Source organism: Trachemys scripta, chromosome 1, assembly GCF_013100865.1.
Source record: "Trachemys scripta elegans isolate TJP31775 chromosome 1, CAS_Tse_1.0, whole genome shotgun sequence".
NCBI classification, from domain to species: domain Eukaryota; kingdom Metazoa; phylum Chordata; order Testudines; family Emydidae; genus Trachemys; species Trachemys scripta.
The window spans coordinates 63,128,677-63,148,544 of NC_048298.1; the positions used below are offsets into that span (position 1 = coordinate 63,128,677).

General features: G+C 44.4%; 1 protein-coding gene across 2 annotated transcripts in view; it reads left to right on the forward strand.

Moving 5' to 3' along the window:
* The first annotated feature begins 12,081 nt into the window (after window positions 1–12,081).
* The window catches only part of NUP107 (nucleoporin 107), a 39,316-nt gene continuing 31,529 nt past the window's right edge, over window positions 12,082–19,868 (forward strand). The window contains exons 1-4 of one of the 2 annotated variants that reach the window (XM_034770993.1): window positions 12,082–12,283; window positions 15,873–15,958; window positions 17,685–17,774; window positions 18,185–18,300. In XM_034770993.1, coding sequence (XP_034626884.1) covers window positions 12,276–12,283; window positions 15,873–15,958; window positions 17,685–17,774; window positions 18,185–18,300 — 300 coding nt within the window. In that variant the 5' untranslated portion in view covers window positions 12,082–12,275. Of the gene's footprint in view, window positions 12,284–15,872; window positions 15,959–17,684; window positions 17,775–18,184; window positions 18,361–19,868 lie in introns of those variants that run through there. The other variant, XM_034771003.1, reaches the window with a different exon arrangement.

The window sequence follows — 19,868 nt, forward strand, 5'->3', positions numbered from 1 at the left end:
GAAAAGCATCTCGGGGTGACTCTTTTGTGCCCCTCAAGCTCCTGGAGGCCCTAGGTGCACATGAACACTGACCTTCAGTGCTCTCTTGCTGAGCCATAAAGACCCCACTCTCTGCCATGTCATCTTGTTCTGCTGGCAGACTGCACAGCAAGGGGAGCTTGAAGGGGTCATTCCTGGTGCCCTGTACCAGGTCCATTCACTGGGGGAGGCTTGGTGCTTCCTCTGATGGGTTTTGGGGAACATCCAGAGGGACTCTTGGCCTGGTGAGGAGGGCTGTCCATAGGGTGACCAGACAGCAAGTGTGAAAAATCAGGACAGGGGGTGGGGGGATAATAGGAGCCTATATAAGAAAAAGCCCCTAAAATCGGGACATCTGGTCACCCTAGCTGTCCAGCATCCCCACTGCTCAGGAGGGTGTAGGGTCTGCTGCTGCCATCCACCCAGTTCCCCCATCTCCTCCACTAGCTGATGATCCTGCTTGAATGCAGGGGTTGCCCTCCCTCTCATGATCACCCAAGCAGACAGACGCTGCTGCTGTTTGGGGGGGGGGCGGGTCTATAGAGAAGAAGGTTGTGGTGATGTTGGATAGATCCTCTCCTGGGCTATCTCAGGGGGAGACCATCCCTGCTTCCCCAAGCTCTGAGCCCATCTCTCTTGCACCGTAGACTACCTCCTCCCCCTCTGGTCAGCCTTCCAAGGACACCCTGGAGGCTTGGGTACTGGCTATATGGAGAGGAAGTGCAGCAAGCATAAGTTGTGGGTCCAGCCTCTCCCTGTCAAGAAGCAGGAGGATGCCTCCTGTAAGGCACCTGGAGAGGCTGTAGCTGGGCCTACTTTTGTGCCCCCTCAGAAAGCCCAGCTACTAGAGCTGCCTCACAAAGCTCTGGCAGCAGAAGAGGGCAGAGATGTTCCTCCCCAGTGGAACTCACCTCAATCTCTCCTGGAGAGGACCTCCTCAGGCAGGGGTCTCCCTGTGATCTTCCAGGAGATTGAGGCCTTGGATCTAACTCGTTTAGCCCAGGTGGAGGATGACACTCTGAAGCAGGTCTGGGCCCCAAGTCCATCGCAGGGCCTGCTGCTCCTTTCTCAGTGTGCTGCATGGGAAACTGCCCCTAGCTCTAGATGATGGGAGCAGCTTTTGCTCTTTCCATGTGCCCAGCTGCAACTGGCCCATTGAGGAGGTGGCTGGGGCCAAGCAGCCAGGTTTTGGGCTTTCTGGGGCCCCCTCCTGAATCAAGGCAGTCGTTCCCATGTGTACCAAATCAATCATTATCCAACCTGATGCCAAGGGTGTGAGCATCAAGCCCATCATGGCACCCAAGCCTGGTGTCATAAAGGGGGCCCCACAGCTGCCCAGTCAGCCCTTGTGCCTAGTGAGATGGTATCACAGCTTAGCCCTTGGGGATCCCTACACTTCCACCTCCCATCCTTGCTATCCCTGAGTGTCATATTCCCTTTTCTGGAGGGTGGTATTTGTATTCCCTTCTCGTTCCACCCACCAGTGGCTGCTGTCTTCCCTCTGCTGCTCACTTCTGTGTTGGGGACCAAGGTGGAGAATGCAGTGCAGGTGATACTTCACTAAGGTTTTGCTACCAGTAAGGGAGAGACCCAAAAGCTCCTGCCTGAAGCCCATGGGGCTGCTGATGGGGCCCAACTGGAGAGCAGCCAGGAGTCTGTGGGCTTGGCTGAGTCTACGGAGCACTCAGCCCCCACCACACTATGGAACAAGCTGCACTGGTTCTTGTAGGGGTGCCAGGCATCTGGTTTTCAACAGGAGCACCCACTCAAAAAGGGCCCTGGTGGCTCTGGTCAGCACTGCACCCCAAACCACTTCCTGCACTCCAAACCCCTGGAGCCCCCTCCTGCACCCCAGAGCCCTCACCCCCTGCTATACTCCAACCCCCTGCCACAGCCCCCTCCTGCACCATGAACCTGTCATTTGTGGCCCCACCCCAGAGCCTAGAGGAAGCCCTGAGCCACCACCACCTCCTCCCCCCACAAGACTGTGTGTGACCTGCCACTGATTTTTGTGTGTGTTAATGGCCCTTGATAGAAAAAAGGTTCCCCACCCCTGGTTTAAGGACTAGTAAGTAAGAAATACTATTTTTTCCCACACTATTTAGCTAAAAGTTCCTGACACTGCTAGGGAAAGCTAGTCCAGCAGTTCTGAAAACTCAATATTTTTAGTCTAATCAGACCAGTTTTCAATATCTTAAGACTACACCCAATTAATCAGAAGACTTTAGTTACTAGAATGGTTAGAGATGCCACAGCATATGCTGTAAACTAGCAATTGAAAGATTTTTTTTTAAACTATACAGTTAGTTAATAGATTAAAAATATGCATTAGGACACAGCTGTGTAGATCCTTCTTCCACCAGGTAAAGATTAGCATTATCAAACTTAAGTATTATGAAGACATAAAAATTTAGAGTATTTACACAAAACTAGAGCACTTTGCAATGCATAATGTAAAACTGATTCTGTAGAATGCAGTATATAATTGGAGCCTAGTACAAGAGCAGAGTTATCACTTCTATTACAGTAGAGGGTGCAGAGAGTCTTCTAAAGAACCTATATGGTCCCCCATTACCACAGTATCTGAGCCTCTCACAACTTTAATGAAATTATCCTTACAACACCCCTGGGAGGTAAGGAAGTACTATTATCCCCATTTTATAGATGAAGAACTGAGGCATACCTCCTAAAGGGTTGCCATGGCCTGGGGTCAGTCTGAGTCAAGTTCTCAGTCCCTATAAAAATCTTCCAAATAGCCAGTGTCTCACAGCCTCTGACAACCAAACTTCTACAACTTGCTTTCTCATGCAAGAGGTATTCTAAACAAAAACTGGGGGTATGAAAGGCAAGTATCTGTAGCTTTAAAACCAGGCTATTCAGGGTAGGTGGGACCTGTTAGCAGTGGCAGGCAACTCACCAAGGAGAAGGAAAACTCGGAATAAATTTTCTCAAGACGAGAAAAAATTGTTAAAGAGTACTGAGCAGCAGAAGTACTCTTACGGTGCTCTGGAGAGACAAGGGGAAACCACATATACATCCACCAGATGGTTAGGAAATGCAGCTTAAGAACTGGGTCTGGGCTGTAAGTTTTATTATGCAAGTGGTAGTGGAAGGAGAAATGGTGCAGGAGTGTGGTTCACAACAAATGGTAACACTGTTCAGGAAATCATCAAGGTATATGACCATTTAACGACTATCTGAATAGAAGCAAAGGAGTGCGGGTTGTTTGGGGTGCTGGTATATGTCCCACAACAACATTGTCCTGAGGAAGAGATTAGGCAGGGCCTACAGAAGCTGGAAGATATGGCCAGACCATAGGAATTATTGCTATACGGGCTCAAGTTGATCAGGCTATGACCAGATACTGGGACAATATGCACTGGGATTGCAGAATGCAGATGATGTTGCACTGCTTGATGGGTATTTAGGTAAGCAGTGGGCAAATGTCAACACTTGGTTCAAGAGAAGACAAAGTCATCTTTGCACATACTGAAGCAGCAGAATAAGCATGCAAATAGATTTCTTGCTAACCTAAATGAGCCAGAGGAGGAGGATAAGGATTGTAAACTTATCCTGAGCAAAATGGTCACACCCCAACACAAGCCACTTGTAACAGTTGCAACTGACAAATGGTCCTGGCATGAGCTGTGTACAAGCGAGACATGCATCGGGATACGGAGATTGTATGGGGTGACTGCAGATAAGGTTAGGGAAACAGCTGGAAGGTTTGAGACAAAAGATACACAAATTGGAACAGTGGAAGAGGAGTAGTGTATCTTTCAGAACATTTTGATCTGAGAAGCTGAGACGGTATGTAGACACACTAAGCTGGGTAGACCACAGTCTCATGAAGAATGGTAGTTTAACAAGAAGGTGCAGAAAGAAATAAAAGCCAGAAAAGTGATGTAAAATAACTCTTTGAAAGAAGACATTGCCACCTATAGAGCCTCCAAGCGAGCAGCAAAGCAAGCAAAGGCAAGAAACCTAACTTTAGGCAAGCTCTATGAGATGAACAACTGCTCTCAACTTTCCAAAAAGAAAGTATATTCAATTGTGTGAACAAGAAACAAAAGGAAGAAAAAGAGGGAACATACCATTCGTAAAGGATATAGGGGGCAGACTACTTGTGATGGAAGACATGTAAGTGACGGTGAGAATACTGCAAGGATATACTTAACCAGAACCCTTTATATGCTACACTACCATCATGTAAACCAATTATTACAGATGTTGATCTGTCAAAGGCAGATGTCAAGGCTGCAATGCTGAAGATGGTACCTGGAAAAGCAGCAGGACTGGACAAAGTCACAATAGAAATCATCGAAGTCTTGAGAGAAGTTGGTGTATGCTGGCTTATATGAGTCCTGCATGAAGTCTGAAAAGAAAAGAAAAGAAAATTCCAAGAGAGTGGAGAAAGTCCATACTGGTACTGATATACAAACAAAAATGTGACATACAGGACCATTCAGAGTACCAAGTTGCTATCCCACTGCTTGAAACTGTCCAAGAGAATCATATACTGTCACATTTGCTGAATAGTGGAGCCCATTTTAGGAAAGAGCAGTTAGGATTTAGAAAAGAAAAAGGGACAATAAGTGGTGTGGTCATTGCTAGACTGCTGGTGGAAAAGAAGCTGGAAGGAAACATTGAGCATGGCTGGGCTCGCATCGACTTGGAGAAAGTATCCAACAAAGCATCTGGGTGACTGCTGGTGCCTCTGCTACAATTCTATAGGGTACTGGAGGATCTTGTCCAGATGGTGATGGGTTTGGCTCAACTAGGTCTACTTCTAGGAGTTACAGAGCTTGGTGGAGTAGCCTTTTAGTTCTTTATAACTGACAGATGGTGATACTTGAATAGTTTTTAATACTATTAAGTCTAAAATGTACAGTTATCATGTTTATGATGGTAGTGCCTGGGGGCAAACAAGAATAGACTCCATTGTGCGAGGCACTGTACATACATAGAATTTAGTTTATGGGAGCTGGGATTTAAAGTATGGGTATACATATACCTTTTTCCACCGAAGAAGTTACCTATTATTACAAATTGTAAATTATGTTAAAACATCCTTCCTATTTTATCAACATCTTATTATGAAACCAACTGAGCATCTGGTACCTTTCTGCAAGATATGAGCTACCCGAGATAAGAGTAATAATTTTCATTTAGTTTTCAGTTCAGGATTTGAAAGCATTTTACAAATAAAGTCTCAGACACCCCTGTGACATAAGTAGGCAACATATTCATTTTACAGAGTAGAAAGTTGAGAGAGGATAAGTGTCTTGCCCAAGGTAATAGCACCTCAGTAGGGGAACTCTGAAAAGAATGCAGACCGTCATGAGACCCACACCCCACTTCCTAAGTATCTTTATACCTTGGAGAATAAGTATTACCTTCAGAGGAAACTTTGTTAAGAAACCAATTTAATACCTATAGATGTGCCAATTCTAGGTTAAGCTAAAAATCAAGTAGTTACAACTTTTGCCTGCTACAGTTTGTTTCTTAAGAGTAAAATAACTAAAAGAAGCAGCAAATAGGTAAGAATGCCACATTTCTATAGAAATGTTCAGAGATGGTCAAATGTGGGAATTGCTGGGAAAACTCCTGCATCAGTTCCCCGGTAGTTTTATACTGTTATTATTTCTTACATTTCCTAGCCAAGACTTCTTTAAAAACATGGACACTTGTGTGTGTCTTTGGGGACCCAATATAAACTCAATGGTTGCCTCTCTGAGGAACACCTTTAGCATAAGAAGAAAATAGAAATAGGACCATCTACATTCCTAAATAGTGCTGGCTGTCATATTGGGGGGAAGAGTATTTCTTTCACCTAAGTAGTAGAATTAACATGGATTTTTGTTTTTAAAATGGTATCTAAAGTATTTGCCCTCAAGCTTTGTTTTTCAAATTGAAATTCATATGTAAAGGTGATTCTTACTTTGAGCCTTTAATCTACTTATTGTTTAAACATTTTCTTTTACAAAAACACAGCTCCAATTGCCATGAGGAACTAGCTGTTCACCTAAAAGCAGCAGCTTTTCATGCTGCAATTAATTTACAAAAGTAGTAGTAATTCCTCCCTCCCCGCAGACAAAACTTCAGTAACATTCCAGCCACAAAAGCTGATGAGGTTTTTTTCTCTCCCACCCTCTCAGGTGGTAGTGATATTCCTCTCATTTTTATCCAATGACTCCTTCTCTCCCTCCACTTCTCCCTCAATGGCCCTTTGTTAGGTGTCTTCCCTCTAGTAATAGCTGAATGTGGTTTCCTTCTACAGTTTGCCAAGCAATTACTTGAAGAAGCTCCTCTGTAGGAGGAATGTGTAGTACTCACCTTCCCAGGCCCAGGACCTAAGCCCATGACATGGCAATACATTGCTACTTGTCTGCCAGGCCAACACCATGTTACCCATGTTTACTGGCAATAAGATCAGTCTCAGAAAGTGATATGAAAGGTATTTTTAAATAAATGAGGAGGAATTAATGTCTTAACTGTTACAACTATTCCTCTTCCACTTTTGGGGGGCAGCCTCCATGCCTTTCTTGAAGCCATAAGTCATTTCTCCTTTTCTATCCCAAGGATCTATCTGGGGTGGGGATAGTGGCTATAGTCAATACTACTAGCTGCATTGGCAAGTGAAGTTTCCAGAGCACAATCAGCTCAGTTCCTTTTTTTGTACATTAACTAGTTACCATCAAAGACCATCTTAATTCAGCCAGTACAGCACAGGTTTCTCCTTTAAAGCAATTACTAATGCCTAGCTATCAGTGAATTGGCTGGTAAGGATTAATAGACTCCTTTCCCCCCCCCCCCCCGACCAATCTGCGTGCTCCTCCTTGCCACATTATTGGAATTGTCAATTTGAAGGTTGCCAGAAGCTCCCACAGGGCAATTCCAATAGCAACATTTAAATAATTAAAGTGTGAGTATCATCTCTGAAATAAATTAGCTACTATTGTTTGTGTATTTATCCACGCTATATTGAACTCTTAGTGTGTCCTGGTTTGAACTGGAGCAGGCTCATGGCACAGGAATTTTGGTGCAAGGGTGAGGGAGAGAGCAGAAGTTTATTTTGTGGCTTTTTTTGGCCCACTGAGTTGAATTATAGGTGGAGCTGGAGCTGGTAGGGCTGCCTATGAAGACTGCCTGACACTTTCCATTATAAAACCCCATTTTCAGTTGCTTATAACTTTGCCAAACTGTTTAGTCTGAAATGTTACATGCCGGGTCTTTGTTTTTGGCTGAGTTTTTATTTTTGGAAAATTTCAATCAAAATGGGTCAGCAGTTTCTGAGAACTAGGCTAGGGGAAAGCGTTTTGTCTATATTAAAGATCTTTGACAACTTTTTCTTTAAAAAAAATTGCTGTCCCCATGCTTTGGAGCAGGAACTTGAAATTTAACAGGGGATGGCCTTGGGGTGTGGGATGTGGCTTTTGCCATCCCCATTATAAACCTCAAGAGTTTGACTAAGCAATCTGCCTTAGATGCTTATTAGAGGCTTTAGCAGACAAAAATCTGTGAAGATTCTATCCTCACTGAGCATGCATGAGCCTCTCATTACTCATACTGCTGGCCAGAGTGTGCATGTGCTGTCCCCACAAAGCAGATGGAGCAGGCTCTATCTTCTCACAGCTTTGTGACCAGACTGTGCATATACTATCTCTGAGCAACTGAGAATGCTCCAGTTTTGGGCTACAATAGCAAAACTAGACTTTCCCTGTAGTGGCTGGGCAGGGCACTGGAACTGAAAGCAAGGAGCCTCTTTCCCCTGTGTTCTCAATAACCCCAATGCTGGCAGGTAGGGAGAAGGCTGTTTGTTTTGAATGCAAAGGGGACAAAAGCCAGACCAGGGGAGGAAAAGGAGTAGATTGGATCAAGAAGTCTGAGGAGACTGGGAGACAGAGGTGGATGGGAGAACACTTTCACTGCACAGAATGGAGAATGCTCAGGGAATGCATCAGGGTTGTATAATGAAAGAGGCTGTTGTCTCTAGAATCCCTGGCTCATTTGTTGAAGAAGTGGGAGAGTGTGTACTATTTAAAGTACTAAGGACAGGTGGGTCTAGGCCTGCCCAAAACTAAAGGCCTTTCCCTCCATTAAGAGTGAGGAACCACAGATCCCAGGCAACAAATTATGTCTAGAGACAACAAATGGGGGGTGGGAAAGGAGTGGGGTCAAAGGTTGAAAATCAGAGATCCAGAGTGGGACTCTGAGCAGAGAACTCCCAACAGCACCCACTGCTCCTCAGAGGTGTCTAGGGAGTCAGTGGACACTGCCCAGAGGAACTCTGCCTGGAGGTGTGATTGTACAAGGGATCAGAAATAGATTCCACAGTCACAGAGCATCACTCTGTTCAGCTTCCTCCACCTGGTGGGATTGGATGGCCCATCTTGGCCAGTACCAGGAGAAGGTTGATGAAGAAGTCCTGTGACTTTGTGGGGCCATGGATGGCAGGTGTAGAGAAAAGTGCAATCAGAACCACAGTATGAAATTTTGGAGGAGCCAGAAGAGGGGCTGCAATCTGATGTACCCTACATAGATGCGTGCCAGGGTCTCCCGCTCACTGCAGAAGGGACATGTGTCTGGGGAGTTGGTGAACCATGCCAGGTACATCCCTGTGCTCACAGCTGTGTGGAGGAGCCACCCACTAATATCCCCAGAGGGTCGTGGGACCAGAGTGGAGTACAGGCTGGCCTACTGGGGTGTCTCGCCCTCCTTGGGAGGCAACAGGTTCCACCACTCAATCTCAGGGAAGGACATGAGGGCAAGGAAGTGGATGGGGTGATGCATGAGCACATCAGATGTTCCCTGGGCACAGTTCAGAAACAGACTGTCTGGATATTGTGCAGCTGGCTCAGATGACCTGTTGGGGACAGGCGGGGAGGCCTGCAGGGCAAGGGCCCCATGGCGAGTTCCAGAGGGTCAGGGGTGAGTGAGGAGCACTTTCCCACAGGACCCGCTTGAAGAAAGCTAGAGAAGCAGGAGGCAAAGCTGCCCTCACCTCCTGGAGCACACAATAGGGAACGTTCAGGGTGAGCAGCCCCATGCACTGGTAGAGTACTGTGGGGTTCACCCACTCCCTCTGATTGTAGTCCAGAAGATCTCCAAGGCTTGCCCACTGCCCTGCCCTTTCTCTGAGGCTCTGCCCCCCACTCCATCCAGCGCTGGATGAAATGAAGCCGTGGGCTGAACCCAGGCCATAGGTTCCCCACACCTGCTTTAAACAGTTTGTAAAGCCAACAGTTTCAGCTTATTTTTTGGTATCAGTCCAATTAAATGCAAGTGCAAAGGGTGGGTGGTTTCAGTTAAATACTTAATGGACACTTGGCTCTTCTGTTCCTCCTCAGCAGTCTGATCAAAAAGGCAAAGGCTGAATACTTGAATGTTGACCTACCTTGAGGTGTTGAGATACACTGGTGGAGCAGTTGGGGGCGGGGTGGAGGTGTGGGGGAGAAGATGATATGAGTACTACCACTGCCCATGCTCTACCTGTAAATTGGATTCATAGACTGTAAAGCCAGAAGGGACCACTGTGATTATCTCATCTGACCTCCTGTGTAACACAGCCATAGAACATCCCAAAATAATTCCTGTTTGGGCTAGAGCATATCTCTTAGAAAAACATCCAATTTTTATAAATCGCCAGTGATGGACAATCCTGGGTAAATTGTCCCAATGGTTAATTACTCTGTTAAAAAATTATGCCTTATTTTGTCTAGCTTCAATTCCCAGACATTGGATCTTGTTATACCTTGATCTGCTAGATTCAAGAGCCCATTATCAAATATTTGTTTCCAATGTAGGTACTTATAGACTGTGATTAAGTCACCCCATAACCTACTCTTTAAGATAAAAAGATTGAGCTTCTTGATTCTATTATAAATCATGTTTTCCAATGAGGATGAGGAATTGTCTTAAGGGAATCAATAATTAGGACAATTAAAATAAACAAAACAAGGTGTTTTCTACTGTTAATGTCTTTTTATAAGCAGACTATTAGGAAGGAGATTGATGAATTCTGAACGGATATGAGAAAATATAATATCTGGTAACTTTCATGAAATGGTTTGTAATGAATAGAGTTTCTCTATAAATATATAGACTGGTAAGTCTTTCTCCTAGCCCTCACTTATGGAACGAGAGGACAGAAATGATCTGCTGTGTTTTCCAGTGAAATGTCTGAAACCTAGTTATAGAATAAATATGAAATTAAAGAATTGAGAGTTATCTTCAATTTGGGTAAGGAAATATGTGTGTTGTAAAGAAAGGCCCTGACTAGCAAGAAAAAGGAAGGCCTTGAAAGTAATGAGTCATAAGCCAGAAGGAATGAAGTAGAGAAAATGTCTGGTTCAAAAAATAACTAATGAAATAATGGGAAATTTCTAAGAAGGGCTCTGGCCAATAGGGGTGACTGCAGATGGTTTTAAATAAGACTTAAGCTTTGTCTACACTGCACTTCCGTCAGTAAAACTTTTATCATTCAGGGGTGTGAAAAAAACACTTCCCTGAACAACAAAAGTTTTACAGACAAAAAGCGCAGATGTGGACCGTGTTTTGTCGGCTCTCCCTCTCTCCCGCCGACAAAGAGCGGCTACATTGTGCACCTGTTAGCGGCATGGCTGTGTCGCTAAAAGGTGTGTAATGTTGACATAGCCAGAGTATCTTAGAAAGAACCAACATGGCCCTTTCCACCCCACTTATCAGTGTTGCCTCAAAGAAGAAGTGGATATTCACCCACGAAAGGTCATGCTCCTATACGTCTGTTAGTCTATAAGGTGCCACAGGACTCTTTGCTGCTTTTACAGATCCAGACTAACACGGCTACCCCTTTGATTCTTGCCTCAAAAATTAGCGCCTATGTGAACCCAGGTGCAATGGAAAAACTGTTGGTCAGCAGGAAGGAGGGGAAAAGATAGGGAGGAATGGCCTTGAGGAGAAAGGAGGTTTTAATCCGGACAAGATTGATAACTGGAATTAAGGGTGAACTGTCTCAATTTTTTTTTTCACTTGTGTCGATAATTTGCAGTGACATCACTTGTTTGTTAAAGGGCATAAAAAAGTAAACTCTTAAAGGGTTCATTGTGGATACCTGCCTGACCAAGTTGGAGCTGACCAATATGTGTCTAAGCATCCCTAGGTTTAGCCCATTTCTAAGTATCTTGATCAAATGCTTATAACTGTTTTGTTACTGTTTGGATGTAGTAAATTGCTTATTATTTAGGCATGTTTAGCGCAATTGTATAAATACCATTTGGCCTCTGGATTTAATAAAGGAATTTATGGTTAAATTAGTGTTATAGTAAGACATCATAATTCCAACACTAGTTCACGATTTTTCCACTTATTTGTCCTAGCTATGGGCAGAAAACTGTCAGCCAGAATTACCAATTAATTTCTGTTCAGCAGTGGAGTATTTTTCTTGAAGCAGCATTAATTTCCCATAAGGTAATCGAGGGCAAAGACTGCAAACTCCCATTTGTGGGTGATGAGTAAGAGGCTTTCCCTAGCATAGGCTGGTAAGTGATAATTTTCTGAAATTTTTATTGTTAATAGACTGTATTATTCCATGCCTTTAGTGTTGGAAACAACCTTCCACCTGTGTATTACAAGGGTAACGCCCTGCTGTCCTCTGCACAAATCCAGCACCTCTGCTCAGGCTCCACCCAGGGCCAGGAAGCAGCAGGTGATTGAAATTAACGAGCCTCCGGTGCCTGAAGCCGCCACTGCTGTCAGTCGCGCTCCGCAGGCGCCGGATGCCTTGGCGAGCGGGCAGCTTTGATGCGCTCGCCCCTCACTGTTATGGGCGAAATGCCGGGCACACGCTTGTGCTCCCGCGGGCGAGCGGGGCGGGCTGGGCTGGGCGAGCAGCAGGCACCAGGGGGCGCGCAGGCTGCTCCGAGGGGCGGAGTCCCGCTGCAGAGCCCGGCGCTGGGCGGCGCCAGCCCCGGCATTGGCCACGCGCACCCGGGAGGGTCTGTGTGCAGCCCCTGAGCGCGAGGCGGGCGATGGAGGGGGAGGGGCAGGCCCCTCCGCCTCGGGGTGAGCGCGCAAGGCCTGGGCGCTCGCGCCGCCCTCCTCGCTTTAACTCAAACGCGAATGCACAGCACAGGGCCGCCGCTACGCGCGTGCGCAATGTAGGAGCGAGCCTTCCCCGGCAAATCCGGTCTCGTTTAACTTCCGGTTCAAAGGACCCAGGCGCTTCCGGAAAGCGGCCGGGCGGGCTGGAGACTCCGGCGTGAATTGGCGCCCGGGCCATGGAGAGGTGAGCGCGGCAGCCGAGCGGGGCCCGGGGCAAGGGAGGGCCTGGCCCGTAGAGAGCCAAGGCCCCTACTGTCACGGTGGCTCCGCGCCCTGGCGCTCGCTTCTCCCGCCTCCCCTGAGGCGTTACAGCCCCTGAGAGCCGGGGAGCGCGGCCCTCCCCTCTCGCCTGCTGGCCCAGGGCCGCCTTCGGAGCCCTCTGCGTGTGGGGAGCAGTGCGGGGTCTGCCCATGGAAACGCTGCGGGAACCAGCTCTCGGAGCCTCTTCAGGGACCCGCCCCCACAGCGCAGACTTCGCAGAGAGGCTCTCGGGAGTGGTGGCAGACACGGGGGGAGCAGTCAATCGCGGTGGGGGACAGATCAGTTATACAGACCCGGGTGGGGGAGGGGGGTCATGTGAACACATCATAAAGCCAGAAAGGGCTGTTGTGCTCTCTGGTCTGACCTTCTGCGTAACCTGGGCCGGGCCATGGGACTTCTCCAAAATAAATCTTGCTGCCTCCAGTCCAGTTGCTCAGGTTGAACTAAAGCATATCTTTTTGGGAGAATATCCAGTCTTGGTTTTTAAATCTTCCAGTGTAGATTCCACCATAACCCTTGGTAAATTGTTCCAATGCTCAGTTACTGCACACATTTTTAACAATGGGGATATTGGTAGTCTGAATTTGTCTAGTTTCAACTTCAAGCCATTAGATCTTGTTATATGTTTTAATACAGCTAAATGCAACGTCATACATTTAGGACCAAGAATGCAGGTCTGTATTGTGCAAATCAGGGACTCTGAAAGGCGCTACTAGATTAATTGGAGGCCTGGAGAATCTGCCTTACAGTGAGATGCTAAAGAAGTTAAATCTAGTTTATCTAGGAGAAGGTAAAGAGGTGACTTGATCATGGTGTACAGATATTTATATAGGGAAGAATAATCTGATGATAGATGGGTCTTTAATCTGTCAGAAAAAGGTACAATGAGATCCAGTGGTTGGAAATCTGAGTTTGTCTAGCTTCAACTAGAAATAAGATAACTAATCAATAGAACAACGTATCCATGGACATGCTGGATTATCTATCTCTTGAAGTCTTTATATCAAAACTGGATATTTTTCTAAAATATATACATAGCTCAAATAGAAGTTACTGGAAGAGGTTCTTGGGCCTATGTTATACAAGACCTCGGACTAGATGGTAGTCTGTTCTGGCCTTAAAAATCTATTAATCTAAGTGAAGCTCCATGCTACCCAGTGCATGTAAATTGACTTCTGGGGCTCTGTAGCCTTGGCAGTTTTTCACTTAGATTAGGAACCCCATGGACATGAGATGTTTTGGAGCCTATGTAGAGTTAAGCACTGCACAAGATTTCTACTGAAAGTGGACGCTAAATCATTCCCTCTCTCCAAAACACTGATCAACTTCTTGGAAGTATGCTGAACCAAAATATCTAGGAAAACATACGCGAAGTGAGATCACGTCACTATTTTTTTATTTTAAACTTCCTAGTTCTTGAACACATCTGATTTGCTTAAACTGACCCAGAAAAAAACTGCCATACTGTAAGATCAGCAAGATTTGGAATTTCAGGCAAATTTGTTCAGTTTTGCTGAGGATAGCCAGTCTAATTTTGACTATGAAAGAGACTAGCATCTGCCTATTAGAGAGGGTTCAGTGCAGTTTAGGGCAGGTCTACACTATCAATTTATAGCGACATGGCTGCTGCTCTCCCTTGGCTTAATAACTCCACCTCTCTGAGAGGTGGTAGTTACATTGGTGTGAGAAGCTGCAAGAGGTGGTAGTTACGTTGGTGTGAGAAGCTGTCCTGCTGACATAGTGCTGTGTACCCCGGCCGGTAGGTTGGTATAACCATGTTGCACAGTGGTGTGAATAATCCGCACAAATAATTTTATAGTGTAGACCAGGTCTTAGTTTCAATTTCTGACTTGTGGAGTTTAAGAAAAATTATATATTTATTTGAAAAGGAAACAGTCTAAAACAATTAAAGTTACGTAGTATTCCATCTGTAGCGTCTCTAAATATTATATAGAACATTTGCATAAGAAATAGATTTTAAAAATTCTTTGCATAAATGTGCCATGTTAAGGCTTTTTGCACAACTTTCTCAAAGTACTCTAATGGCTTAAACCAGGGGTGGCCAAACCGTGGCTCACAAGCCCTATGCCGCTTTTTTACAGTTAGTGTGGCTTGTGGAACCCCCCCATTCTCTGCCTACCAGACTGTGGAAGGGAGCTTGAGGCTTTTGCCCTATGGTGGGGTGGTGGGACTAGGTGCTTGCCAGAGATGACTGGTGCCTGCTCAGAGTGGGGCAGTGGCAGATTAGCCATGGGGCACTGGAAAAATGGATGCCCCTGTGCCCCGACCCACTCCGCCCACCTGCGCGGTTCTCCTGCCGGGGAATGTGGTCAGGGCCCAGGGGAGCTTGCCCTGTTCGGTCCCCCTCCCTGGTGCTCCTGTTGGGACACGGGGGCTTCCCCTGTTCCCCAGCAGGAGTTCTGGGTGGGGCAAGCCCCCAGGCCCTGAACCCATTTCCCTAGCAGGAGCACTGGGGGGAGAGGCGGGGGAGACTGCAGGTGGAAGGGGTGGGGAAGGGCCCCCATCTGCTCTGGCCCAGGGCCCCACAAAAGCTTAATCTGCCTCTGAAGTGGAGGGGCACAATTTAAAGTTTCAGCCCCCGCTACAGCTCCAGTCATGTCCCCCCCCCGCCCACCTCTTATCCTCATTGGCCCCTCCCTGCAGCTCCCAGGTGTTAGCTCTGCATAGAGAGGGAGTAGCAAATTGCTGGGAGCTGCAGGGTGGGGCTGATGCTTTAGCTCCACAGAGAGGCAGCAGCAAAAGCAGTGTCTCTCCCTGTAGTTTCCAGCTGTTTGCTGCTGCCTCTCCCCATGGCCACAGCTCCCAGATTGCCAGCTCCAGCAGCTGCTGTTCAGGGAGGGGGCACAGCGGTGGCACCACATGACTGAGCAGGGCCCTCAAACTCTTGCAAAAATCTGGGGGAGCATGTGACCCCCATGTGCCCCCCCCCACATCTCTGGCTTCTGCCCTGCAGGGAAGGGGGGGGTCTTAAGGTTCAGCCCTGTGGGGTGCGCCTTCGGGGGCTTGGGGCTTCAGCAGGAGCAGGGCTGAAGCCCAGAGCCCCAGCAGGTACCTCCCAGAGCTCAATCCCCGAGACCTCCATCCCCACATGGCAGAAGCCCCAAGTTCCACCACCCCGCCTCGGGCCCCAGCAGGCGCCTTCCGTGGGGCTGAAGCCCTGACTCCCAGCAGGTGTGCCTTGGCTTTCAGACTTGTGAAGATTGTCATATGCGGCTCGGAAGGTCAGTAAGTTTGACCCCCCTGGCTTAAACACTGCAGCCTCAACAGCATTATGAGAATCAAGTGTTCCACAAGAATTTTTTAAATAAAGGCTATTGCTGGATAGATATCAGTATTTGGAGTTCCAGTTTTAAGTTTTTCTTTTTTTGATATTAGTTTTTTTTATTGGATTTTTGAGTTAGTGCTATAAAGTTACTGGCTACACTTCTCATCCTTTTGGGAAATGTAATCTGAATGTGTTTACTTATAGCAACTATATTCCTATTTTGTAGGAATGAATTTGGAGAGATGTCATCCCCACAAGATGTAGACGTGACCAGGCCTGCTCGGAAACAGAGCTCTAAAAAAAGAGTTTCTAGTATCCTTTTTCTGTCAAGGTTTTTTTCTGCCTGTTTTAAAGGGTATAAAAATTGTGATTGCTGAATGCAGCAGTTAACTTTTCATAATAAATGAAGACTTTCCAAAAATTGAATTCTTGTCAGGTGAAGAGTACTGTAAAACATAATCCTTTAATTTCATACACATTTGAAGTCAAAAGTTACATTGAAGTATACGTTAATCTAATTTCTGAGAACTTTATATCTACTGTTTTAAAAGTAACTTCTGTCTATAACTGAAAGAGTTTAGGGAAAACTTTTTTACGCTTTCAGTTAATTTGCTTGTGCGCTCAACAGCAATTTGTGTTTCACTGTTTCCCCTATGTAGTCTTTCAGTTTTTCCTATGTTCGCATGAGGTTTTCATAGAGGAGAAGGGGGGATATTTTTAAAAATATAAAAATGTGATTTTACAAGCACAAAGATTGGTTGGGTGGCTTGGGGTGTGTGAAGCTCCTGGAACATCTTGACTCCATATTTTGTTTTATTTTTAATTTGACTTGATTCTCAGTTAAGTCTCCCTTTAATAACTCTTAGTGAAACTAGAAAATCCAGGTTAGTTTGATTTGGAAAATGAATATTATTGTGTATTTAGCAGCATACTACACCACCTTGCCTGTTTAGCAGAACTTTTCCAAGTGATTCTTTAGGACTAAACTGAGACAGTTGTATATTTATCAGAAGACAGTTTTGCAATAATTTGTGTTTTGTCTTGTAGAGTTCCCCTAGCTCCTCTGTTATGTTTGTTTTAAACGTCAAAATATGTTCTAGGATCTAGGTTATTTTCATAATATACTTAGATCAGGGATTGAATAATTAATTTATCCAGGACATGGGAAACTTATGTAAGAGTGTATATGGGCATAAGTTATCAATTTCTGCAGAATTTAATGGTTTGCTTTCAAAAATAGTTTTTATGTTTGAGAGAACAATTTTCTATGTGCGAATTAGTGCAGTAATATTTTCCTGAAACTGAGAGCAAAGGAGTCCAGCATGTCTGCTGTTGCTGGTAGCTTTCCTAAGCAACTACAGAATAAAACTAACAAGATGCTGATCCTTTTCAGAATTCTGAAGAACAGCAGGGAAACTAGTAGGGAAATTGACAGGAATCATGTGAGTTTCATGCTGCTTGGCAAATCTAGAAGCAATCACACATGGGAGTTATGTATTGAGTAGGAGGAACCACAAAACAAATTGAAGAAAAGGTGGAGGAGAAGAGAATTCTTCTCCCCCAGCCTCTCCAAAGCAACTAGCAGGCTTATGTAGCTAGAGAGCAGATGTAGAAAGCTTTTTTTTTTTTTCCTTTTCTTTCTGTGAGGGGTGGAACTTCAGATTAAGCAGATATAATACCCTCCTCGATCCCAGCACCTGTGCATCTGGAATACTTCCCAGAGGGTTTCTCCTAGACCCCTCACTGTGAGTCTCCCTCCATCCGCACACTCATCTTCAGTATCTACCTAAGGTTAGTAGGTTTAACCTTAGTCCTCTAGCTATTAAGTCTGTGGCAAATATTTCAAGCTAATCTAACAGGGACTATCTCTTAGCCTTGTTAAATTTAGTGGACTAGATATACATTCCTTATGGTATCTTAAGGATTTCTAAAGGTGCTATTAGCAGAGACGGCTTATTTATATTATAAATCACTCACAATTGTTTTGTAATGGACCTGAGATGGAGTTTACGGCATTCTTTCTTAACGTGTCCACCAGTTCTTGCATCACTGGATGACAGTCTTGGTAATGGAATATCAAGAGGCCAGATAGTTCCCCGAACTCCAGGGTCATTGCTTCGCCAGTCCTGTAAGTTGTTTGTTTAGTTTTTTTTGTCCCCCTCCCCCTTTCCTTCTCCACTTCCATGTATCGTAAATTGTAGTTCGTGATTACACAAACACTAAATGGTTTGTTTTCTATATTTTTTCTCACTATTCTATTTTACCTCAAAGACTTTATTCTGTAATTGTCTTAAAGTTCGTTAATGCTGAGACAATGTTTCTTTCTGTGTAGCAGCAGGCATGCTGACAAAGCCCAAATAATAATAGTAAAGATAATGTTACCCAAACTTTGAGAGAGAAACAGTTCAGCTCTTTCCTTAGTGAACTGAACGTAGGACTTCATAAGTACATTTACAATCTCAGTTATTGATTTTTTTGGGCAACAGAGCTCCATAGCCTTAAACTTCCTTTTTAGAAAAATATTGTTTTGCTTTTCAGTTACTCCACAAACACGAGGTTCCACAAAGCAGCTAGATATGTCTACCATCCTGGGAACAGGCGGGAAATCCCCTCAATTTACGCATACTCCTGGATTCTTTGGCCATCTGTCTATGGTATGAAGATTATAGGGCATGTTGTTCTCCCTTCTTCGCTCATATGAACCTTATGACAAGGTAGAAGTGCTTACTGTGTTCACATACATTTTGAAATAAGCAGGGTGGTTTGCTTTTAACCAAAGCTATTTAAATCACCAAATGGAAAACCTCAATTTAAATCCTCAATTTTAATCAACTTTTCCATTTGTATTTCAGTTATTTTCTAAAGATAGGTGTCTTCTCAAAATGGTTAATATAACCATTAAAACTTGTTGCTTTATAACTAAATAGAGCCTTTACATTGGAGTTGGTACATCTTTCTGCTACCTAGGAGCAAAATACCTGTATACTGTATACATTTATTAAGCTATTTTATTGCTTAATATTTTCAGATTCCTATTAATTGTACATTTTGAATATTAGAAAATGATAATTTTCTTATGTATTAATCTTTTTGCTCATGATTTGTATCAAGCTGCATTAGGATAACTAGAATTTAATTAAAAACACAACAACATATAAAGTTTATTTTTTTTTAAACAAAACTACCCTAAATGTTTTGTATACATAAACGTCTCTTATCAAAACATGTTTCATATTTACAACTAAACTATTAAAGGAACAGAGGGATCGACTGTAGTCAGTGAATTAAACTGACTATATAAGGTCAGCATGGGAAAACTTTCAGTATGCCCAACTGAAAGTGACTGAAGCATAAGTTCCCATTTGCCAAAGTCTCTTAAAAATAAGACAAGTCTTCTAAATTATTTAGGCTGTCCTTCAAACTTAAAACTAGTAGGTCTCATCCCTCCCTCTTCATTTGGCTATAAGGCAAAAAGGCCAAGATAGAAGAGAAGCAGGAGGAATAATGTGGGAATGGAATTTGAAAAACAGGTTGGAGAATAGCAAGGACCTATGTTCACATTTCAGGAGGTGCTTAACATACTACCATGAAGATGATGATGTCTGATTCCCTGTCCTCATTCAGTGAGAATATCCCTCAGGGTCAGGGAAAAGACCTAATGACAAATCACTGGGACCTAGCATGTAGTGTTGGTGATGGTAGCCATGGTGATGATTATTAGGATGCTTGTCATTGTGGTGATAGCTCCAGTCTCTGTCACTCTCAGCCAGCTTGCTGCTGTGCTCATCTGGAGAAGTTACCACAGGTTCCCCCAGAAATAACCAAAAGGAATGATCGCCGTATCTCATCAAACTTAAGTATTTTCCTTCGTCCATGTTTGTATTGGGGCTGTCAAGCGATTAAAAAAATTAATCGGGTTAATTGCGCTGTTAAACAATAATAGAATACCATTCATTTAAATATTTTTGGATGTTTTCTACATTTTCAAATATATTGATTTCAATTACAACACAGAATAAAAAATGTACAGTGCTCACTTTATTTTTATTACGAATATTTGCACTGTAAAAAACAAAAGAAATAGTATTTTTCAATTCACCTAATACAAGTACTGTAGTGCAATCTCTTTATCATGAAAGTTGAACTTACATATGTAGCATTATGTACAAAAAAATAACTGTTTTGTTTTTGAATGCAATGTAAAACTTTAGAGCCTACTTCT